The sequence below is a fragment of the Ascaphus truei genome, chromosome 11, assembly GCF_040206685.1.
Source record: "Ascaphus truei isolate aAscTru1 chromosome 11, aAscTru1.hap1, whole genome shotgun sequence".
In the NCBI taxonomy this organism is placed as follows: domain Eukaryota; kingdom Metazoa; phylum Chordata; class Amphibia; order Anura; family Ascaphidae; genus Ascaphus; species Ascaphus truei.
Window position 1 is genome coordinate 26,681,110 of NC_134493.1, and position 25,685 is coordinate 26,706,794.

Consider the following 25,685-nt stretch of genomic DNA (forward strand, 5'->3'; position numbering starts at 1 on the left):
TCTCTCTCTCCCACTCTCTCTCTCTCCCACTCTCTCTCTCTCTCCCACTCTCTCTCTCTCTCCCACTCTCTCTCTCCCCCACTCTCTCCCCCTCTCCCACTCCCACTCTCTCTCTCTCCCACTCCCACTCTCTCCCACTCCCACTCTCTCTCTCCCACTCCCACTCTCTCCCACTCCCACTCTCTCTCTCCCACTCTCTCTCTCTCCCACTCCCTCCCACTCTCTCTCTCTCCCACTCTCTCTCTCTCCCACTCTCTCTCTCTCCCACTCTCTCTCTCTCCCACTCTCTCTCTCTCCCACTCTCTCTCTCTCCCACTCTCTCTCTCCCACTCTCACTCCCACTCTCTCTCTCTCTCTCTCCCACTCCCACTCTCTCTCTCTCCCTCTCCCACTCTCTCTCTCTCCCACTCTCTCTCTCCCACTCTCTCTCTCTCCCACTCTCACTCCCACTCCCTCTCCCCCACTCTCTCTCTCCCCCACTCTCTCTCTCTCTCTCTCTCTCTCTCTCTCCCCCACTCCCCCACTCTCTCTCTCTCTCTCTCTCTCTCTCTCTCTCCCCCCCACACTCTCTCTCTCCCCCACTCTCTCTCTCTCTCTCTCCCCCCACTCTCTCTCTCTCTCTCCCCCACTCTCTCTCTCTCCCCCACTCTCTCTTTCTCTCTCTCCCCCACTCTCTCTTTCTCTCTCTCTCTCCCCCACTCTCTCTTTCTCTCTCTCTCTCCCCCACTCTCTTTCTCTCTCTCTCTCCCCCCCTCTCTCTCTCTCTCTCCCCCTCTCTCTCTCTCTCTCCCCCCCCCCTCTCTCTCTCTCTCTCTCTCCCCCACTCTCTCTCTCTCTCTCTCTCTCTCCCCCACACTCTCTCTCTCTCTCCCCCACACTCTCTCTCTCCCCCACACTCTCTCTCTCTCCCCCACACTCTCTCACACTCGGGATCTGGATATCTTATTTACCCTATATATCTTAACTGCTCTATACTACACTGAAATAACCTATACTGCTTACTTCCAGATCTGACTCAAGCTTCACACTGAAGACATCGGAACTCCCCCCCCTAACCCAGAAGACAGGTAGGGAACACATCCCCTCCAATGTATAACATTGCGGGAATGAGGGTACCTGGACATTGAGGGACTGCGGATCAGGTAAGATCCCAGGCGGTATTGCTGCTTTAAATATTCTGGCTTTTTTTTCTAGATTCGACATTTATACACACACACACACACACACACACACACACGACTAATTGTAGTATAATGTAATACAATAAATAAACTAATGTCAAAAACGAATGTTCTTACTAGGAATTTGTTTTTTTTTAAATGAGGGACTGGGGGCGGGATTAGAGGCGGTGTTGGGGGCGGGATTAGAGGCGGGACTAGGTGGCGAGTAGATTTTTTGGTTCGGCGAGTAGATTTTTGGGTGATTTGTCAAGCACTGTATATATATATCACATGCATTCTGAGGATTCACAGTAATCAGAAGAAACAGACATGCCAATTATTACGTTCTACGTATTAAATTTAGCTTTTTGCTCAAATATTGATCAGTGTTTCTCTACCATCACTGCATCATTCTTTAATCATTTAGTTAGAAGTCACTACTAAAGCAGGATAATGTATTCTCATTTTGCTTTTTGGAAATCCATCATTAAAGTTCATATGACAAAAAGCATTGGATGTGTCCAAGGTGACAACACAAAGCTACAAATAGCAGCTGTTACATTTCTGAACACCATTTGTTCCAACTCCAATATACCATGCGAAGTCGAACTGTTCTTCTAGCTGCCGTGCATGATCATATCACAGATCCATGTAAATAAACCTCTCGGAGCACTCTTCATAACAGAATCTGCCTGGGATTTTAAAGGGAAATGAATGGCGCAGGTTGAAACAAATCACAAATATGTAGAACATGCCTAGTACCTGCCAGTTCGTTGAGAAATCCTGTGTGCTGTTTGTGCTGGAGTGGTCTGGCAGCATAAAGTCATTTCCAGCTTCATTGTCATTGGTGCCGAATAGACCAGCTGAAACCCCTAAAGGTACAAAATCCACAGGTACATTTAGGCTGTGCATCAGGGGCGGCCAACTCCAGTCCTCAAGGGCCACCAACAGGTCAGGTTTTAAGTATATCTCTGCCACAGCACAGGTGGCTCAATGGCTGAGCCACCTGCGCTGAAGCAGGGATATCATTAACCTGACCCATTAGTGGGCCTTAAGTAATGGAGTTGGCCACTCCGGATAAACATGATATCAATGTAAGAAATCAACAATTCAAATGGGAGACACTGGTTATTGAAAAGGGAGGCGTAGGAAGTGTGGCTGTGTCTGGAGATAGAACGAACTGCATGGTGGAGTCATAATCTCACAAATGCTCGCTGACCTGCCAGTTTTAGACTAATTTTGTCATTAGCGGGAGCTTGTTGAGAGGGCTACACTGTTTGTTGTGTGTTCACATTACACCGTATACGTCTGCGTTGCACCAAGAACTGTTTAAATCGCTTGTATTCCTGATGTGCAAAAATATTTGGTAAGTGGTGGCCTCTATTAATTTACTTTTGCACTTTAAACACACAGATACCCAGCAAGCTCTAAGAAATCTGTTGTACTTTAGTTGGATGTCTGAAGTTTGTGAATTGATTCGATATCACTGAATGCAATTTGCTTGCTGAAGTGTGGTCATTTTCCTGACGCTGATTGGAAGCAAAACTTTAGGCACTGGTTGTATGTAACAAAATCCAGCCACAGCAGAACTTTCTGTACAATACTTTGTGATGAGATTGAATGAAATATGACTAGTTGGATGAGCACACCTGCTGCAGGCTTCCACATGCTTTTGAGGAGGGTGCTGAACTGAATTGGATGCACGCCCCGGGAATTTCCACGGAAAAGTCACAAAACGCTTTTCTATGTATTTGTTGCTGAAATAGCACAGAATCCTAACTTGACATTTTATTCCTTTACCATAATGTGCTATAGACAGAGTTTCCAAACAAGCAAGCCAGGCAGGCCTGAGGCCTTTACTCAAACTGCTGTGCAGCCACTTCCGTGTGCCAGAGAAGTGGTGAGCTCAATTCTGATGAATGGGGCTAAGTTCTTCTCCTGCACAGGGAGGCGGCTGCACTGCGTGTTACAGAAGGTCTTTAGACGCACATAATAAATGATTCTCTGTAAGCATTAGATTTCCACAAAAGGACATTAAGGGCTATGTTTACTTAACAGTGCTACTCCATAGGACCCCTCCCAGCACTGCTTAGTATATATGGCCCCTTACAGCCTATTCATGCGAATGGACTGTAAGGTGGCGTCCAGCAGAAGCACGTATAGAATGGCGTAGCGCTCTTTAATAAATATTGTTCTTTATGGCCCGTTAACTTGAATGGGCCGTATGGAGTCTGATGGCATTGCACTGCTTGGTAAAGCACTGCTTGGTAAATACGGGTCCCTGTCCCTTGATACAAAGCTCCCAGAGATTATTATGAAGCTTTTTCATGCAACGAGAATGGCTGAAAAGAACGGGTTGGTTACATGATTATCGTTACATCATTATCTTCACATTCTTACGCCGCCTCTGAGAAAGTATCCTGAGAATTCTTCTCTCCTACGTAATGCCTGCGAGTCTGAAGGTGGAAGTTCAGCTCCTGCATGGCACCTGTGTAAGGCCTGGGACCCGGTGCGCCCGGCGGCGCGGGCGGCCACACGCGAGTTCCCCACCAGCAGGGGAATCCTCCCGAGCCGGTCCCGGTCCCCCCTGGCTGCACAGCGCACTACACGCTGTGGCGCGTCAGCCGCTATGGGATACAAGAAAATGCTGATCCCTAGCGTTGACGCGTCACGTGGTGTGGCTGTAAGCCAATGGGGAGGGGAGGCTTCGGGAGGAGGGGAGGCTTCGGGGAGCGGGGAGGAGTGTGGGGGGAAAGCAGCGTGAGTGCCTGTCTGTGTGTATGTGTGTGCCTGAGTGCCTGCCTCTGTCTGTTTGTGTGTGTGTGTGTGTGTATGAGTGCCTGCGTGTGTGTGTGCCTGTGCCTGTCTGTGTGTATGTGTGTGTGTGTGTTGCTTACCTTTAATCAGCAGCCCGAGCCGTGGAGGAGGGGGGGGGGAGTAGCGGGTCCCTCCACTCAAGCCACGCCCCCCCTCCCGCTCAAGCCTCCCACTCCCGCCCACCTCCCGCTCCGGCTCCCTACAGACCGCATATCGCGGTCTGTGTATGTCAGCGCCCCGCCTGTCTGCAGTGCGGTCACGCTGACTCTGGGAGCGGGGCCTTAGCCTAATGCTGCACACTGCGGAAATACACAATCTGTGTATGTTATGCTTACCATGATGCCATCCTTCCAGTGTGATGCTGCAGATGTCATGGTGAATGTCACATCTTAACGTAATTCCATCTTGATTGGACATTTCAACTTTATTGCCATCTTTTTTTATAATAATTCCATTCTTGGTAATAGGAAGGTCAAAGCCCTGGCAGTTTTCTTCTATCTATGTGAAAGTAATCGGAGGAATAAAGAATATTACATGTTGGCTACTCCAGGGTCATTGTTCTAAGGAAACAGGAACTTTAAATAAAAAAGCAGAACAGTAATATTGTGTTTAGCAAACAGAGGCACTCGGGTCACTTAAATCTCCCTAAAATGTAGTTTTCCACTAAAGTTTGACCAACTGCTCAATCCCTAATGCCGTTTTATAGTTTTATTTAAAATGAGAAATACAGCGGGGCACAGGGACGATATTGACTAAGTTAACAGACAGTTATGTGAGATAGAGTCCTCACGCAGGAATCCCTGTAATTCCCCATTGGGGGAATTTTTAACTACACTGTATATATTATATCACTAAGGGTCGACGTCATTAAATAACAACACTTTATTGTTTTCATAACTGTTGGTGGTACATATGAGATATATTATATATTCTCTTCATAGGAATATTTGAATCCCAACATTATTCAATCTATCATATATACTAAATCCATGTACTTTGAATGCAAAGTTTTAGGGATTCCTGTGTGAGGACTCTACCTCACATAACTGTCTGTTAAAATGTAGTTTTGCAAGGGCCCTGTGTCCTTTCAGCATGACTACTAAAAATATGTGTTTAAAAAGCTCAAATTTGGGAAACACAACTCCCCAAAGATGCTGCTTTTAGAGAGAATATTAAGCAGCTCTTATAAAGAGACGTGTGTCATGTACAGTATACAATGTATTTGTTTATTTATTTATAAAATGTTTTACCAGGAAGTAATACATTGAGAGTTACCTCTTGTTTCAAGTATGTCCTGGGCACACAGTTATAATGACAAATACAGATAAACCCCGTTATAGCGCGAAATCGGTTATAACGCGAAATCGGTTATAACGCGGTTTTCACGTGGCTCCCGTTTTCACACTGCACACACTCCCAGCACTCACTGCACACACTCCCAGCACTCACTGCACACATTCTACACTGCACACACTGCACACACTACACACACTCTACACTGCACACACTCTACACTAAACACACTCTACACTGCACACACTCTACACTGCACTCACTGCACACACTCTACACTGCACACTGCTCACAGCACACTGCACACACTCCCAGCACTCACTGCACACACTCTACACTGCACACACTGCACACACTCCCAGCACTCACTGCACACTCTACACTACACACACTACATTGCACACACTCTACACTGCACACACTGCACACTCTACACTGCACACACTCTACACTGCACACTGCTCACAGCACACTACACACACTCCCAGCACTCACTGCACACACTCTACACTGCACACACTCTACACTGCTCACACTGCACACACTCCCAGCACTCACTGCACACACTCTACACTGCACACTGCTCACAGCACACTGCACACACTCCCAGCACTCACTGCATACACTCTACACTGCACTCACTGCACACACTCTACACTGCTCACACTGCACACACTCTACACTGCACACAGCACACTGCACACACTCCCAGCACTCACTGCACACACTCTACACTGCACACACTGCACACACTGCACACACTCTACACTGCACACTGCACACACTCCCAGCACTCACTGCACACACTCTACACTGCACACACTGCACACATTCTACACTGCACACACTGCACACACTGCACACTCTACACTGCACACTGCACACTGCTCACAGCACACTGCACACAGAGAATATTAAGCAGCTCTTATAAAGAGACGTGTGTCTACACTGCACTCACTGCACACACCTACACTGCTCACACTGCACACACTCTACACTGCACACTGCACACTGCTCACAGCACACTGCACACACTCCCAGCACTCACTGCACACACTCTACACTGCACACACTGCACACACTCTACACTGCACACACTCTACACTGCACACTGCTCACAGCACACTGCACACACTCCCAGCACTCACTCTCACTGAACATACTCTCACAGCACACACTCTCACACAGCACACAGCTCACTCAGCTCTCACACCACACAGCACTCACAGCACATTCTCACAGCACACAGCTCACACAACACACTCTCACAGCACACTACACCACACCTCCCACTCCCCCTCCCTACCTTTGGTGTCGGCTGCTGAGATCGGAGCGGAGCTGGCATCAGGAAAAGGGGGGGGGGTGTCGGGAGGAGGGGGGGGTGTCGGGAGGAGGGGGGGGGGTGTCGGGAGGAGGGGGGGGGGTGTCGGGACAAGGGGGGGGTGTCGGGAGGAGGGGGGTGAGTGAGGAGCAGGCTGTGACTCGGAGGGCCACGTGGGCTATGCCGCGGAGGGCCGGTAGGTGTGGGGGCCTGGGGGGGAGGAAATGGATGCCGTGGTGGGAGGTAAGGAGCAGGTTGCCCAGCCATTGCTAGGGGACGTGTAGGGCTTCCGGCCACCTCTTCCTTCCCTCCTCACTCCCTCCCGATCAGGCGTGCGGCGACCATTTTTTTAAAATTAGCGCGACCCCGTTACTAACGCGGTGGTCTCGGGGTGGACCCCGAGGACCGCGCTATAACGGGGTTTACCTGTACATGGTTACATTAAGTGAAAAGGGATATACATTATATACAAAACATTGCATGCCCAGTTAAAAATAATATATATATATATATATATATATATATATATATATATATATATATATATATTATAGGCGTATATAACAGTTACAGACCAGATTAAAATGTGAGACAGCTTTAGTTTTGAAAGAACTTAGACTGGCGGCGGCAGTGAGAGTCTCTGGTATACTGTTCCAGTTTTGCGGTGCACGGTAAGAGGAGGAGCGGCCGGATACTTTGTTGAACCTTGGGACCATGAACAGTCTTTTGGAGTCAGATCTCAGGTGATAAGTGCTGAGTGTGGTAGGATGAGGAGATTATTCAGATAGGTGGGTAGCATCTCAAGAAAGAATTTGAAGGCAAAACAAGAGAGATGAACTTTGCGCCTAGACTCAAGTGATGACTAATCTAGTTCTTTGAGCATTTTGCAGTGATGTGTGTTGTATTTGCATTGGAGGACAAAGCGACATATTGAGTTGTAGATATTCTGAAGCCAGGGCACGTTGATATGAATGGCTCCCGATAGCATTAACACAGTTCCCTTTTAAATCACTCCAAGTCCTGTAATATTTCCTCCACTTTATTGGGAAAAGGTAGCAGGGTACAGATACTTGTGGATGGTGTGTATTGGTGATTATTAGTTAGGAACCGGTAAAAAGAGATGGCCTCACCAAGGGTTATAAACAGAGAAAGGTTCTTTACTCACTGTCTCCAGGGTTGAAAAGAGGAAGTGAGGTGCGGTGTGGGCAAAGGAATAGTCTAGGGACAGACCATGTCTGAACAAACAGGAGGGGGGGCAGACTAGTCCATTCTGGTGAGAATCTCAGAGACTGCTGTAGCAGCTCACTGATGTCATGCTCGCAGGCAAGGAGTGCAACATTGTTGCAAGCCACGCAGGCACAGTATGTGTCTGCAGACTCCATGCAGCTGGGAATAAAATCTGACAGGCAGAAACTGCAAAGGAGAGAGGGGGGTGAGTCAGAAATGTGGCTCTTGTTCCATAACACTCCCCGTCTGGTATCTGTAGATACCACTATATGGCAAGCTATGTGGAACATATGTGCAATACATACAACATAACAATATACTGCAAAGCTCCATATTTCCATAGCAATGTGATACCGGCTGGTACCACTGGCATCAAAGTCCTTTGGCCAGGCCTTCCAGTAAGGGAAGCCAGGTGGGTGCGTAGCTCTTGGTTAGCTTGATGCACCACAATGTCTCTTAAAAGTCCACGGCACTGGTAACCAGTTTTTCCCCATCACAGTCCGATTTGGGCATTAGAAGGATAGTCTCTGTAATGGGTCTTAGGAAGGTTTTAACGATCCCATTCTGGGCCACTCGTACTTCCACTTTGCGAACCCTTTCGTCTTCGCTTGGGATAGTTCTTATTATAAGTCCCATGGGCCATTCATTTCTTGCCACCTGTTTATCTTTCAACAAGACCACATCCCCCACTTGGATATCTGGTTTTACTGTTTGCCATTTGTGGCGTTCTTGAAGTGTCACCAGATACTCGCGTCTCCAGCGGTCCCAAAATGTGTTGGCCAAGTACTGCACCTGTCTCCAGTCGTTTGTACATATCCTTAGAATGGAAGTTTTCGACTGGTGTGGAGATGTTCCCTACTTTCTGGGTTAACAGCATTGCTGGTGTCAGAATACTTGGCGATTCTGGATCTGTTGACACTGGGATCAAGGGCCTAGCATTGACTATTGCTGATATTTCGGCCATGAATGTGGTTAGCACTTCGTGAGTGAGTCGAGTCAGATCGGTTTTTAGCATTATAGAATCCAAGATACGCCGAACCACTCCGATCATGCGTTCCCATGCTCCGCCCATGTGAGAGGAGTGAGGGGGGTTGAATGTCCACGTGCACTCTTTGTCGCGCAGGTATCTTTGGATACTATTGTTTCTATTGTCTTTAGTGTCCATTTGTAATTCCTTGCATGCTCCAACGAAATTGGTGCCGCAATCGGAGCGTATTTGTTTAACTGGTCCTCTGACGGCAAAGAACCTTCTGAGGGCATTTATGAAGCTTGAAGCATCCATAGATTCTATAACCTCGATGTGTATAGCTCGTGTGCTCATGCAGGTGAAGAGTACCGCCCATCGTTTGCTGTTTGCTAGTCCGCCCCTAGTTCTACGCGAGATGACCATCCAGGGCCCAAATACATCAAGTCCTACATAGGTAAAGGGGGGTTCTGTATTAAGTCTGTCGACAGGTAGATCCGCCATCCTTTGGTCTTGGCTTTTGCCTCTCAGCATTCGGCACCTAACACATTTGTGGAGATTACTGGCCACGCACCTTTTCATGCCAACGACCCAAATGCCCGCCGCCCTAATGGCGCCTTCGGTGAAGTGTCGTCCCTGATGCATGACTTGTTCGTGGTAGTGGCGCACCAACAAAGTGGCGATGTGATGCCGGCCAGGGATGATGAGAGGGTTGCTTTCCTCCCATCTCAGTTGGGACTTATTGAGGCGGCCTCCTACTCTCATGAGGCCGTCGTTGTCGATGAAGGGATTCAACTTCCAGAGTGGACTGTTTTTGTGAACACTCTTCTTTCCGCGAATGCAATTGATCTCTTCCGCATACGTTTCTCTTTGAACATGACCGAGAACAGTTTCCTTAGCCTTTGTAATTTCCTCTACGGTGCGCAGCTCTTTGCAGATGTGCCAGCCGTGGCAGCCGGTAGTTTTACCATCTGGTGTCTGGCGGAAGGAGGAGGCTATATGTCCGAGATGGGCTACTGCTCGCAGAAGGACCGTCCATCTTGAGAAGCGTTGGAATCGGTGTGATCCGAATGCGTTTTTGTGCGATACATTGGTGAGTACCACAGATACTTGTAGGGGCCTTATCTCCGTATCCTTTTCGGGATCCACGAGTCCAAAATCGTCAACTGGGGTTGGTAGCGTTTCCGCAGGCTGCGCAAGAAACATTGGTCCTGTGAGCCACGACGTATTCTGCAGTTGAGATGCGGGTACTGATCTGGTGGCGTGATCTGCGGGATTTTGCTCTGTGGGCACGTGGTGCCATTGTTCTGGTTGGGTTGACTTCCTGATTCTTTCTACGCGGTTAGCTACGTATACGTAGAATCTCCTTTTCTTATTGTAGATGTATCCCAGTACCACCTTGCTATCTGTGTAGAGTTTGACGGCATCTGGTTTGCTGTCCATCTCATTCTCGATAAGCTCCGCCAGTTCTACTGCTAACACTGCACCACACAGCTCTAGTCTGGGTATAGTATGGTCGGGTTGTGGCGCCAGCTTAGCTTTGCCAAGGATGAACCTGATGTGGCAACTTCCATCCACGTCCGTGGTTTTTAGGTAGGCCACCGCTGCTATAGCTTTGGTGGAGGCATCTGAGAACACGCAAAGCTCTTTGCTGTGTGCGGCGGTGAGAGATATAGGTGAATAGGGGCGTGGGATTTGAAGTTGCTCGAGGGCCTTCAAGGAGTGTTTCCACGTTTCCCACTCTTTCCGTTTTTCTGGAGGTAGTGGGGCGTCCCATTCCTGTTTTTCGAAGGACATTTCTCTGAGGAGAGACTTCCCTTGTATAGTGACAGGGGCCACGAATCCTAGCGGGTCATAGAGACTGTTAACGGTGGACAGGACTCCGCGACGTGTGAAGGGTTTTTCTTCGATGGCTACCTGGAACGTAAAGGTGTCTGTTTTAAGGTTCCAGCTTATCCCTAGGCTCCGCTGTATGGGAGGCGTGTCGGTCCCCAGATCCAAATTCTTGAGATCTGGTGCTTGATCATCTGCATGGAACGCCTTCATCACTGTGGCACTGTTGGAAGCTATTTTGTGCAACCTTAGGTTGGCTTTTGCTAACATCTTTTGTGTCCTCTTGAGTAGATCTACGGCTTCTTCTTCGGTGGGAACTGATTTTAATCCGTCGTCCACATAGAAGTCTCTTTCGACGAAGCTCCTGGCGTCTTTCCCGAACTCTGCTTCTCCGTCTTGGGCCGTTCTTCTGAGGCCGTAGGCTGCCACTGCAGGTGATGGGCTGTTCCCGAAGACATGTACTTTCATGCGGAACTCCGTGATTTCTTTTTCTATGTCGTCATCTTGGTACCACAGGAATCTTAGGTAGTTACGGTTGTCTTCTCGCACAAGGAAGCAGTGGAACATCTGTTGAATGTCTGCGGTTACAGCGATAGGTTCCTTGCGGAAGCGGATCAGCACTCCCAGAAGACTGTTTGTCAGATCCGGCCCGGTGAGGAGAACATCGTTTAGGGAGACTCCCTGATGCTGGGCACTGGAGTCGAATACCACTCGGATTTGGCCAGGTTTCTGGGGGTGGTAGACGCCAAACGACGGGAGGTACCAGCATTCTTCGCCTTCTTTCAGTGGGGGCGCCGACTCTGCATGGCCACTGTGGAAGATTTTTTGCATGAAGGCCACAAAGTGTTCCTTGGTCTCCGGTTTCCTTTGTAGGTTACGGCGGAGCGAAGCGAGCCTAGACATAGCATGGTCTCTGTTGTTTGGGAGGCGTCTTCTTGGCGAGCGGAAAGGTAGTGGGGCCACCCAACTGCCCAATTCGTCCTTGAAGAGCTCCTTATCCATTAACCTCAAGAATTCTTTGTCTTCCATTGATGGCGCCTGTTTGTCGTCGTCCTTTGTTGTCTGGAACACTGTACTCCCTAGGTCGTTGGGGTCTTTTCTTGCCACAGGCGCGTCTCCGTAGTTCCTTTTGGTCTCGAGCTTCTCGTGGACCTGAAAGTGGTTCGGACAAGGTTTGAAGTGGGATATACGACCGTTCTCCAACAAGTTCGTCTGTAGGGCGCCTACGTTGTCGGGTCCTCGTATCCTGTCTATGCATACTTCTCCAACTACCACCCATCCTAGATCGAGCCTTTGGGCGCTTGGGCCGTTGTGGTCCCCATTTCGCTGTTCGCGGATCTTGTGTGCTCTCATGATGTCTCTGCCAAGTAGCAGCAGGATCTGGGCATCTTCGTCTAGTGGTGGGATATAATCGGCAATGGTTTTTAGATGGGGATGGTGTCGCGCCACGTCTGGCGTGGGGATCTCAGTCCTATCTTCCGCCATGTGATTGCACTCGATGAGTGTGGGAAGGGGCATGCTCACTTTGCCGTCTATTGAGCATATGGTGTAGCCATTCACTCTTCTCCCTGTAGTCTCCATTCGCCCTGCGCACGTTCTGAGAGTGTAAGGAGAAGTACTGTCTTGTATGCCGAACATATCGAAGAATTCTGACCTGACCAGCGATCGGTTGCTCTGGTCGTCGATGATTGCATACATCCGTTTGGCTCTTTGGGGTTGTCCCTCTGGGTGCACTGCTACCAGACATATTTTAGAGCAAGATCTACCGTCGTCTCCTTCTCCGCATACTTCTGTGCATTTGGATGCTACTGACGTCGGGGGGGGTGTGTCTCCCACTTCTTCCTCCCCGCCCTGCTTTGTTGGAGGGTTAGGGGCTTTGCTTGCTTTGGGCTTCATAGCTTCCGGGTGTAGAGCGGCTATGTGCCTGTCGCTATCGCACTCTGTGCATTTCATAGCTTCTTTGCAGTCCTTGAATAAATGAGTTGTGGAAGCACAACATTTGAAACAGGCTCCCCATTCCCTGAGTAGGTTCTTTCGCTCCTCTATGGGTTTCATCCTGAATCCGAAGCACTTGTTAAGTGGATGCGGCTTTTTGTGGATAGGGCATTCTTTGTTAAGGTCCCTTGGTTTTTTGTCCCTGTCGGTCGTCTGGCTGGGACTCGCGTGGGTCGTAGGGGGCACGTCCGTCCTGTGGACCGAGATGGGTGTTCTGGAGTCCTTGCACCTTGCTGTTGACCTTTCGTTCCTCGGGTGGCTAACGCTGGATGTGGTTTGCGCCCCTAAGACGAAGCTGGGGTCGTTTCTTGTCTTTGCCGCTTCGCAGATGAAGCTCACGAAGAATGAGAATGGGGGGAAGACAACCTGCTTCTCCCTTTTGTATTTGGAACCTTGTGAAAGCCACCTTTCTTGGAGGTTGAAGGGTAGCTTCTCCAGGATGGGTCTCACTCCACGAGCTGAGTCTAGGGCGTTGAGACCTATTAAGGAATGGTCTTTCCTTGCGAACTCCAGTTCTTGCAGCAGGTCTCCAAGATCTCGTAACTTCGAGTAGTCTTTACTCGTGATCTTGGGGAAGCTCTCGATTCTTTTGAAGAGTGAATCCTCGACTGCTTCAGGGCTGCCATAGGTCTCTTCTAGCCTTTCCCACACTAGGTCCAGACCTACTTGGGGTTGATGTGCGTTTGCCGTCCGAAGTCTCTGCGCTTGCTCCCTGGATACGTTCCCCAAGAACTTAACTAACAGGTTGAGCTCTTCCCTTGCTGAGAAGTCCAAGCTGTCGATTGCGTCTTTGAACGTGAACTTCCACGTCCGGTAGTTCTCAGGGCGGTCGTCGAAGCTGATGAGTCCTGCGTGCACCAAGTCGCGCCGGATCATGTACTTGGCTATGTCTGTCAGACCTGAGACGTCGGCGCGTTTGCCCCGTTCTGAGGTAGTTGCTGGGACGGTCTGTGCGGTCGCCTCTTCCTTGGCGTGGACGCGTGATGGCTGCTGGCCAGTGTGAGGGGCTGTTTTCTCCCGCGTGGGTGTACCTGGATTACGAGCCTGTTGTGGTGCATCCGTGTGCGCTCTGGCGTGTGGATCACTGTTGCGGCTGTGGCTATCCCAGGCAGCGTGTGCCATTGACGGAGCAGCGTCTTCTCCTCGTGGTCCTAGCGAGTCTTCGTTATCTGTGGAGTCGCTCCATCCGTGTTGAGATGGTGCGCTGGTGTTTACGCTGAAGAGGCTCCTTACGTAGTCTTCAGTGCGTCGGGCCGGATCCTCTGAAGCTATCCGTCTGTATGGTAGCTCCCCGCCGTCCTGTCTCGCAGCTGCTTCTAGGACTTCGGCTTGGGCTATGGCGGCAGCGGCGTCCTCTTCTTTGCTTAGAGCCTCTAGATCCGCGTCTAATTCGGCCTTTCTACGCGCATTGGCAGCGGCAGCGGTAGCGGTGGCATTCTGCTCCTCCTCTTCTATGCGCGCCTTTTCTGCCCTTACGGCTGCCTCTCTCCGACCATATTCGGCCCTGGCACGTGCGGCCTCTGCTGTGGCTCGCGCCTTGGTAGCGCTCGCGCTTGCGCTAGACGCGTGAGATTGCACTGATCTTGCTGACCTTGATGAGTGTCTGGATATGCTTGAGCGCTGCGATGCAGTTTCCAGCAAAAGGTCCTTTCTCCTACTTTCAGCTTCCGTGATAGTGATACGCACGCGGCTGTCTCGCGCCAGGTCAATGTTACTCTGTAAGTCTCTTTCTTGCAGGCTTTCGCTGGTGTTGGCCCTAGTCAGGTAAGTAACGTATGCCTCTGACAGCTCTTGATAACGCGAGTGATCAGTCCTTAATTGCGTTATTGCCTGCTCGAGCTGCTGCGCATAGTTGCCAATACTAGTGACATTGCGTATTCCCAGTGTGGTTGTTTCCCAGGCCAACTCTAATTTAGCGCGGTGCGCTTCGATGTCAGTCTCATATTTTTCGCGGGCCTTTTGTGTCAGTGTGACTGTCCGTTTAGGCCTTGCGCCTGCCTGCGCCTGTTGCAGATGCGCAGCGGTCTCTGTGTCTGAGAGATCGCTTTCCTGCGTGATGTCTGGTGAGGCTCTGAGTTCTGCCATGCTGTAGGTGTGTGTAGGCCTTTGCCAGTGCGTGTGGCGTGCGGTCTTTTACCTTGTCAGCGATGGGCGTCTGTCTCAGATGATGCCGAGCGGTGTCCTGCAGCGTGCAGCGTTGGGGTAGCTGTACTTACAGGTGTCCGTTGGCTCCTCACTGTGGGGCTGAGCAGCGGGTGGACTCAGGCAGAGAAAAAGGCAGTTAGTAATTGTGAGAGGAGCACTGCTTGTTGCAAGGCTGCTGCGCAGCTTGCTGTATAAAGCTTGCTGCCCTGTCTGGCAGAGTGAAGCTGCTGCTTGTCCTGGGGTGCAGAGACTATTCTGTATAGCATAGAGTCTTTGAGTAGTAGCTGCTGTGTGATTCCTTTGTGTAGTATTAGCAAAGTAAGGCTGCTCACTGTCTTTGCATAAAGCTGTGGTAGTTTGCTGTGTAGAGGCTTGTGGCTCTGTGTAGCAACGTGCTTGTGCAATGTGGTGAGAGACTGCTGTTTATTTATTTGCTACGTAAGCTGCTCGCTTGTATCTTTAGCATAAAGGCTGTGGGTAGCAGCTCCTCTGTGTGTATTTCCCAAGGCACACGGTCCTCTTTTTACTATTCTGAAGCCAGGGCACGTTGATATGAATGGCTCCCGATAGCATTAACACAGTTCCCTTTTAAATCACTCCAAGTCCTGTAATATTTCCTCCACTTTATTGGGAAAAGGTAGCAGGGTACAGATACTTGTGGATGGTGTGTATTGGTGATTATTAGTTAGGAACCGGTAAAAAGAGATGGCCTCACCAAGGGTTATAAACAGAGAAAGGTTCTTTACTCACTGTCTCCAGGGTTGAAAAGAGGAAGTGAGGTGCGGTGTGGGCAAAGGAATAGTCTAGGGACAGACCATGTCTGAACAAACAGGAGGGGGGGCAGACTAGTCCATTCTGGTGAGAATCTCAGAGACTGCTGTAGCAGCTCACTGATGTCATGCTCGCAGGCAAGGAGTGCAACATTGTTGCAAGCCACGCAGGCACAGTATGTGTCTGCAGACTCCATGCAGCTGGGAATAAAATCTGACAGGCAGAAACTGCAAAGGAGAGAGGGGGGTGAGTCAGAAATGTGGCTCTTGTTCCATAACAGTAGAGGGTATCAAGTTTGCCAAGGTGAATTTGGGGTTCCGTGCCATATACTATGTCCCCATAGTCGATAATTGGCATTAGCTTCTGCTGTGCAATACGCTTTCTGACCAGTAGGCTTAGGGATTATTTGTTCCTATATAGTACACCTAGTTTGGCATAGGTTTTGGATATTGGGAATGTGCAATCCAAATGTTAAATGGGAGTCAAACCATAAGCCCAAATATTTGAAACTAGTAACTGGGGCTAGGATAGTATTAACGTTTGTTCTGATCTGTAGCTCCGTCATTGGAAGCTTTAGAAATTTTGCCTTGGTCCCAAATACCATTGTTACAGTCTTGTCAGTGTTTAAAAACAGTTTGTTTTGGGAAATCCAATTTTCAAGCCTCAAAATGTCATATTGAAGTACTTGTCCAAGGTCAGAGAGGTTAGGGCTGTGGGCATATAAGATTGTGTCATCTGCATACATGTGTATTGAGACTTCCTTAGGCCGCGGCCGTTCAAAATAATTCAGAGTGGGGGATACCAAGCAGAGTACCCCGCCTGATGCCTACTGGGAGGCAAACTCTGAAACCGTCCCAGTGTACTCGCGTACATGTTCTCTGCCCGGATACGGGAGTACACCAGCGCCCGGAACATGGCCACGATGTTTGTTGGAACCTGCATCTCCAAACACTGCTTCCTGGTCTTATAAATGGCTAGCTTAGCCAATGCCAGGAGCAGGTTGATGAGGAGATCCCTAGGCTTATTGTCCCTGGACACTGGGCACCCAAAAATAAAAAGGTGAGGGGAAAAGTGCAGCCAGAACGGCAGGAGAAGGACCCTCAAAGTGGATAAGAGGGGCTGCAGTCTGGCGCAGCTAAAATAAATATGGTACACGGACTCCCGCTCGCCACAGAAGGGGCAGGTGGCGGGGGAGTCCGTGAAGTGGGCCAAGTACTCTCCTTTGTTCAGTGCACCGTGGAGGACTCTCCAACTCAAATCCCCGGCAGGACGGGGAACTAACTCTGAATAGAGTTCCCCCACCGAGGCCTCTCGTCCTCGTTTGCAGGAAGTACCGACCTTCAGATGGTATCGGGGAAGGCGACAAAGGCGAGATAGTGCACTGTATGGAGCACGAGAGAGTACAGGCCTTTCCTCGGCATGCCGCGGAAACATGCCGGGGACATATCCCCCAACCTGCTGAGGTTGGGGACAAGAAGAGCCTGAGGGGGTTGCTGTGGCTTTGGTCCCATGCAAAGATCCGGAGAGCTGGGGGTGATAGGTGGGCAGAGCTCTCCGGTCTGCAATACCCTCTCAATGAAGGTGCGTGAGTCGGGGTGGATGGTATCTTTAATCTCCTGGATAAGACGACAAGGGACGCGGGCAGTAGGCAGACCCATACGGTGCACAAGCACCTCTGTCCCTACCCAGTCCCGTCGTTCGTAGTCCAGGAGATCCCCGACTCTGGTCGCCCACGCCAGGATTATTTGGCGGCAGATATAGGGTGAATCCAACATCTGAGCCCTCACGGCTGGATTAAACAGCAGGGGCTCGGCGAGGAAACCAACCCCCACCGCCGCCTGTCCTTTCCTGGTCGCGGAGACCTGGCTTCAGGCCCTTAGTAAGTCCCGGTAGTATGCCGGCAGCACCGAGAAGTCTCTACCTAACCCCTTGGGCTTGATGATAAACAGTTGCCGGTCATACCCCATATTGCGCAGCTGGCAAAAGAAACTGTTCGCCAGCTGGCACCACTGCGGAGACGGATCTGCGAATAGGTATCTCTGCAGGTATTGGAGGCAGAAAGTGTGTATCTGGGAGCAGACACACACCATTCCCTGTCCTCCCTCTCCCAAAGGGAGGCATGCAACACCCGCAGAGACCCAATGCTTCCCATCCAGAGAAAGTCCAGCAACTTCGTCTGGATCTTGTTGACAAATTCAGGGGTTGGACCCATGGCTATCAGCCGGTGCCACAGCTGACTATCCACCAGCTGGTTGATCACCAGAGTTCTTCCCCTGAGGGAAAGCATTTTCGACAGATAAGCCCACGACCCCAGACAAGCGATGACTCGTTCTTCAAGATCACTGAAGTTTTCTAGGGCCGGGTTCTCCGCAGCAGACAGGTAGACTCCCAGATACTTGATAGTATCGCTCCCCCACGAGACATTACAAAATGCAGGGGGCAAGGAGTCTACCTGTAAGGGACACACCAAAAGGCCGGAGCACTTGGACCAGTTGATCCGAGCTGAAGAGGCGCGGTGTAGACCTCACGCACGCCTGCTCAAGATCAACTAGGTCCTGGGCCACGAGGAGCACGTCATCAGCATAGGCTGAGAGGACTACCCGCTTGTCAGGCTCCCGCAGCACCAGCCCGGTGAGCCTCCTCAGCAGGCAGAGGAAGGGCTTGTGGCCAGCGCGTACAGTTGCCCGGACAGGGGGCATCCTTTATGTACTCCCCGACCAAATGCCAAAGGTGCCATCAGGGACCAATTCATCTTCACCAGACACTCTGCAGAGGAGTACAGCATCTAGAGACGGCCCACAAATTGTGGGCCAAAGCCAAACACCTGCAGGGTGTCTGAGGTATCGGTGATCCACCCTGTCAAATGCCTTCTCCTGATCTAGAAACATAAAGACAAGTGACAGACCAGTCCTCTGCGCGTGGTGCAGCAGGTCCCGGACCAGATTTTTTTTATCATGAATGCTTCGGCCCGGGATAGTATAGGACTGGTCGAGGTGAATCATCACTGCCAGCACGGACTTGAGCATCAGCGAGAGCGCTTTGGCTACGATCTTATAGTCCGTGCTGAGCAGTGAGACCGGTCGCCAGTTAGAGATCTGGTGGAGATCCCCCTTCTTCGGCAGCAGAGACAGTACTACCTGCCGACACGAAAGGGGCATCTCACCGATCTCCAGGGCTTCGGCCAGGACCTTGGTGAAAATCGGGTCCCAGCATCTCCCAGAAAAACTGGAAGAACTCCACAGTCAGCCCGTCTAGCCCCGGCGCTTTTCCGCGGCACATGAGACTGAGGGCTTCAGAGAGCTCAGCCAGAGTCAATGGAAACTCAAGCCGCTCCCTTCCACCCTCGCTGACTGTGGGAAGCCCCTCCCATAAGACCCTGCATGCGTTCGGCTGGATGGACTCCGGAGAGAAAAGGTCTATGTAGAACCTCCAGGCTCGTTCCCGGATGCTCTCCGGGTCCATCAGAGGGGAATCGTCCTCTGCCAGCAAGCAGGGGACATGTTTACGGTTTCCCCTCTTTTTCTCCAGCGCGTAGAAAAGGTGCGACCCATCTCCCGAAGGAACAGGATGCGGGATCGCACATACGCCCCCCGAGGTCTCCGATCTTCCAAGTCTCAGAGAGTGCACTTCCTCTCCATGTACGCACTCTGCAGGAATTGGTCCCCTGACACAGAGACGCTCCTTGAGATCGAGCACCTGCCCCCTAAGGGCCTCAATCTCAGCATCGCGCTGTCTGCTAGCACCTCTGGCGTGCTCCTGAAAAACGAGGCGCAGACGAACCTTGCCCACGTCCCACCACTGCTCTAACGTGGCAAAGTCCGAACTGCAACCTCTCCATGCCGTCCAAAAGTCCCGGACCGAGGTCGCGAACCCCTTGTCCTCCAACAGGAGGGGGTAAGACAGGAAGAGGAGGGGGAGTGAGAGGAGGAGGATGGGGAGGGAGAGGAGGAGGATGGGGAGGGAGACAGGAAGAGGAGACAGAGGGGCAAGAGGAAGAGGAGAAGGAGGGAGTGGGAGGTGAAATGAGAGAGGATGAAGAGGGGGAGGGGGGTGAGAGAATAGGGCTATAATAACAGCACAGGGCTGAAGGTTCGCCCTAGGGTGCCGAATATCCTTGCACTAAGGGAGTCATAAACATAAAATGTTTTAAAGCAGATAGTGCTGTCACACAGGTTACAGAACGACTGAAACATACACAGGAACTGATTTGGTTGCTTGGTGCTGTGATAGTGGAGAACCAAAAATACTAATTGTCCAAAAATGAGTAGAATAAAATAAGTAATGATTTCTTTATTACAAGCAATTGCAAGGAGACTAAAGTGACCAAATCTCACAGGCTTGGTCTGAACACTAAAAACATAAAACATAAAACAATTTGCATATATCAAAATCACTGGATATACTGTATTACGTACTTACTATACAGCTAAACTAATGTAATACCCATATAAGTGTAGTCGAGCTCCTCTCTTACTTCCAGAGCGGGGAGGGAGGCTGCAGGGTTGATCGGAGCACCGGAGCTCCGTGGCGGACCCGGAGTGCAGGGGGTCGCCATTTTAGGTTGTGCACATGTGCAGTGTGATGCGTTGTGCATGCGCAGTGTAATGTTGCGGCGGCCATCTTGGAAATGGCTCCGCAAGACACTACAGCGGGACTACATGTCCCAGCATCCCACGGGGCAGATACAGGGAGGCAGGGATAGATCTTTGGCGTGCAAAGACCCGCAAGGCAGTCTGACAGAGGGAGGCAAAGGAGTAGGTAGCGTCCAGGGAGCAGTGCTTCCCTGGACTAGGCCTAGATTTGCTCCTTAGGCCCCATCTAGGCCCTGAGTCATCCCCAGCGGAGTCTTGTAGGGAAGGCCCCAGCTATGGACTCTTCCCCCATTATACTATAGTTGTGTGTACACCAGTGACTGAACGACCACGCGGTGCCCTGCGGTCTGGGACCAGGCCACAGGCCCACCGGATGAAGCCTTTTGTCACCAGAGTCACCATAATGTGTCTCAGAGACCCCGTACCATAATCTAATTCTCAGGCCCATATTTCCATACTCCGACAGTGCTATTGGTTGTCTCACCTTCAGAACTTCTTTTCTGGTAGACACTTTGCCTTTTCCAACTCCCCAGTATATTTAATTGGTTCTCCTCCAAACCACGGATCTTGAATACTTTTATTCAGGAGAAATACAGTGCGATTGAGCATGGTCATCACGGACCAAAACACATCCCAGGTAAATAATACAAAAAAGTGCACCATGTTGTTTTAAACTACAAACACATCAACATCCTGGCATTAGCAATTTGCAAACTGCATCCTTACCTTCAGCCCAGGGTAGATATCAATAGCAACCCGATTCATGTCCACATGCAGTGATCTCACGGTACCACTTCCCTGGGTCAGTATTACAGTGAACGTGTTGTGGACAAAGTCTTTAGCCAGCAGTAGACTGCATTTCGAAGTCAAGTCGAAAATGTGTCCATCAAAAGTCACAATATGCTTGTTTCCAATCAAAATAGCGTGATCTAAGTCACAAAACAACAATATTCCACAAACTTTACACATCATATATTACATATATTTTTTGCAAACATTGTGCCCAAGCACTCTTAGTGACGAAGTGATGGTTCAAAAAAAAGTTTAGCACCAATATAAATCATGGGTCATTTTTACGTTTGTTGAACACGTATCAAGGCAATATTGCTTTTTTCACTTAAACAGTGGACTCTACTGGCTGTAAAACTGCATCCGATGTATTTATTTATTGCTTTGAGAATCCTTCTCGTTGAAACAGCTGTTTTAGTAGCAGTGTTGCTATTACCTGGAGTTACACCGCTCATGCCAAAGTACCTACAGTTAATAAAATGACCCGGTGCATAGGGGAAAATACAATTAATCGACACAGACATTGCGACCAGGGAGGTCACAGCAGTCCCTTTAATACGCACTCATGGTCAAAATTGGAGGGAATAAGGTAATGGATATGAATATTCCCAGGAATGGCTGAATCAACCAGCTGCTCCATATACCAGTAAGTGATATGGAAGCACAACGTGCTAGCAGGATAAAAACAACAATAATAAACTTTTAATAGTGTAATGAAAAACGCCGAAATAATCGTGAACATTGTATGCACTAGTGCAAAAATATCATTGGAATAAAATCCCCAAAGCAGAGAACGTGTGTCCGGAAGAAATAATGCCAGGATAAACAAAGGCGAGAAACCTGGACGTGTAGTAGTACGTGCAGACTGCTACAAATATTAACTACTTGGCTGCATTAGCCAGGAGTAGTATCTGGGGGACATAGGGTAATGGGCTAAATAAGTCAAATGACGTGTGTACATGGGGAATTGTACGCTGGTAAATTGGTAAAGGATATTAATATATATATATAGCCAGTAAGTGTAGCTAAAGCCAAACTACTGGTAACCAGCACTTGCCCATAGGGGATAAGTATTAACCCCTGAACAGTTGCACAGCTGGCAAGGTCAAAATACCGCTGCAGCAGCAAAGTGGATGTAAAAATGTATAAATACAACCGTTTGTCCAGAGATCTCCCAGATGCTACACGCTTCCGAACACCGTCTCGCTCACGGACGTCACAACGAACGTTTCGCGTGATGAATCACGCTTCTTCAGGAGGAGGGGAGGAGTACCAGGACTAGGTGGTATGATACCTTTTATTGGATCAACAAGTAGTTGAAATGCTACGAGCTTTTGAATCTCTCGGGATCCTTCATTGTGTGTACTGTAGCTTGTAACATATGAACTACTTGTTGGTCCAATAATCGGCATGATACCCCCTACGCCCTCTCCCTCCTTCGTTACTACTTCTGTGGCTATATAAATGTATTTTCTTTATACAGTGTTCCAAATAAACATTAGTATTCTCTTCTGGTTACAATATTCATAGGCTGACCAAGTATAAGCCTTATGCTAACCGACATAAGTAACACCCCAAAATGAACGAATTGTGTAATACATACAGTACATGTCATTTGGATGTCTCTAGAACATATTCCAACCTAATTTACTTTGAATGTAAAATGGATAAATCTCTCCAGACACAGCAAACCACAAGCATTGGTTCCTGGGTACGACTGCAGGCATCCTACTTGTACTGTACGTATGTTAGAACTTTTCAAATAGTTTAGTGCTAATAAGCTTCATCCTAATTGTTAGGGGTCCTAAGAGTATATTTACTAAAGTGCAATAGCTATTATTGCTTGTTAACGTGCATTCACTTGAAGAACCATTAACAGGGTAACGAATGGTTTTGCACATTAGTGAACAGAACTCTTAGATTGGCAAGTAGTTTCTTTCCATAAGAGTGTGTGTGTGTGTGTGTATTAGATTGCACAATTCTACAAATCCACCCCCCCCCCCCCCCCAGATATGTACATTTTTTCCATACAGAAATATAGTAGGCACCTACAATCAAATGGACTCTCCATCATTCTCCGTTTAAATCTATAGTACTCTGCCGTTGGATTCAAACTATACATATTCCTTAGTGGCTTCATCAGTTTCTCCTCTATAATGTGGTGTGTGATGTTTGCGAGGTCCAGCGGGTGATAGTCCTTGGAAAGCACGGGGAAATGCAGGGTCACCGAACAGTTGCTGCAGAATAGAAAATAAATGAGTAATACATGTAGTTGTATTTAACACAGTACTGTATCACAGTTTTTAAACACAATGCACATCGACTGTAGCTTAACACATGGCTGCTCAACACCAGTCCTCAGGCTTCCCCTCAACAGGTCAGGTTTTCAGGATATCCCAGCTTCAGCACAGGTGGCTCAGTCGAAGACAGACCAAGCCATCTGTGCTGAAGCAGGGACAGATTGAGCCCCCTGTGCTGAAGCAGGGACTGATTGAGTTACCTGTGCTGAAGCTGGGCTATCCTGAAAACCTGACCTGTTGGGGGGGGAGGTTGGGGAGGAGGGGGCTTGCCTTAACATACAGTAATTTGGTTGGACAAATCAATCAATTCCATTATATGGTCCAGCAACTTTGCAACGCTAAAGCTTTTACTTTCTTTCTTGGATGGGCCAGAAATGTATTTATCATAACAGAAGGTTTAAACGTATTATGAACTTGGTAGCACGTTTAAATGTATTTTTATTTCTTTTTATTTCCTGTGTAAACCAATCGAGGATATAAAGTATTCCAACTGGAAGCCTGGAACCGAGGTAAATGATTGCCTTCTGACAAACATTGGCAGCCATTTGTAAGCTGTGTGCACTGTATCAGGAACATGCTTTGCGAAGCTTAATTGGTTCACTCATCACAGTTCACAAATGTAAAACCAATTATTAATTTGACCCGTGTTAATTCCAGTCTCATGACTGGCTACCAAAAAAGAGTTAGGGGCCTATTTACAAGCCTTCATAAATAAAACCGCCCTGCAGTTTACGCCGCCAGTTTTTTGAGCGTTGCTATCACGGTATCAGAAAGCTTCGATTACCTGTGATAGCAAAATTCCCAAAACGGGCGAGTAGCCGGCGGCGTGATGACCGCCTCTCTGAAAAGGGCTCACCCTGTAATTCGTTCCAGCAACAGAGAGACGCCTCTCCCTGCGCATATCTCGCCAGCAATCGCAATATTTTAATATAAATTGTGATACTAGTGTGCGTGAGCAGGGGGTCTCCGGAGCAGAACCGCGTTGATTTGAAATCCGAGGACCCCCTGCTTCCCGAGATACAGGCCTGTTATGGGGTGCCGGTATCTCCTATGCATTTAAATGTCTGCGTCACGGGACCGTGGGAATAAAATGCATAGGAGATACCGGCACCCCATAACGGGGCCTGTATCTCAGGAATCAGGGGGTCCCTGGACCTCAAATCAACGCGGTTCTGCTCCGGAAACCCCCTGCTCATCTACACTAGTATTAAAATTTATATTAAAACAGCTTCATTACCTTAGCGGCTAGCCGTTAAGGCAATGAAGAGGTTAAACCTCAATAGCCTGTTTCTTGGGGCAGAGGATGTGGATGAAGGGGGTAGTAGTTCCAGGGTGGGTGGTTAGGCTTGTCTAGAAGTTGCGGGAGGAGTCAACCCTTTCACTACCATAGCGGTGGGACCCTCTATGGCAATGAAGGGGTTAACCAGTCCTGCTACCCCCCCAGGGAGGCCTAAACATCCATCCTTGGGGCTACTACCCCCTTCACCCAATCCCTCTACCCCCAAGAAACAAAAATAAACACAACACCCCTACTACCCACCTCCTCTACCCTCCCCCCCTGCCTCCCCACAACACATACAGTACAGTAATGGGCAAAATTACTATTATCCACATATGGATAATAGTGCATTTGCACATTATAAAATCAAACTTTAGCCAGCCAGCATAAATAAAGTAAACTTTCTACTTACCCCTGCCATCATGAAGGGCGTCCTCGTCAGCATACTCCAGGTCCATGTCCTCCAATGCCAGCAAGAATACAAGAAAAAATACAATCTAATGGCCCCTAACCCCTTAATAACCGCTATAGTAATTAAGGGGTTAACCCACCCTCCCCCGCTACCCACCGGGAGGCCTAACCACCCACCCGGGACCACTATACCCACCCTCTACCAAGTGATTGGCACAGTGTTATATCATACCCATATAATATGGGCATGATAAGCATCTATAGCAGTCAATGGTCAACCTAATACAAATAATTAAGGCCAAAAATACACAATAATAAAATAAATACACAAGCACGTAAACACCCCAACAATAAAATTATTTAAAAGCCTAATAGTACAATTTTTTTGTTTTTGAAGCCCAAAACTTAAATTCACTATTACAGTACCATCTTGCAACTCCATTTCATCACCTGGTGTCTTAAAAAGTGTAAAATAATTGAGTGCATTGTCCATACTTAAAACTTTTTCATCCTATACTCTAGTATTAAACGTAAAACTAATCAACTTGTTTGTCTCAGATACGAAAGCCATGGAGAGGCTTACGTCATCCTATATGATCAGTAGTAGAAATTCAATACTATTAAGAACTGTGGCATTATAAAAACAAATGACGTTACCTGGAAGAACCGAACAGGTTTGCCAGAGGGTTGCGAAACTTGCTCACTGCTCTGGAAAGCTTGGCATCTGTCCATTTCAGCAGCTGATGAGTTCCCTTCAAGTTAAGAATACATCGGTTTAACACATGCAC

General features: G+C 48.9%; 1 protein-coding gene across 1 annotated transcript in view; it reads right to left on the bottom strand.

The window, feature by feature from the left end:
• Nucleotides 1–25,685, bottom strand: part of LOC142463092 (uncharacterized) — a 291,163-nt gene that overhangs the window by 12,816 nt on the left and 252,662 nt on the right. Inside the window, exons 67-71 of the mRNA XM_075565366.1 lie at nt 25,555–25,649; nt 22,960–23,144; nt 20,845–21,047; nt 4,313–4,475; nt 1,923–2,032 (exon numbers count right to left, since the gene is read on the bottom strand). Of these exons, the coding sequence (XP_075421481.1) occupies nt 1,923–2,032; nt 4,313–4,475; nt 20,845–21,047; nt 22,960–23,144; nt 25,555–25,649 (756 nt within the window). The remainder of the gene's footprint in view (nt 1–1,922; nt 2,033–4,312; nt 4,476–20,844; nt 21,048–22,959; nt 23,145–25,554; nt 25,650–25,685) is intronic.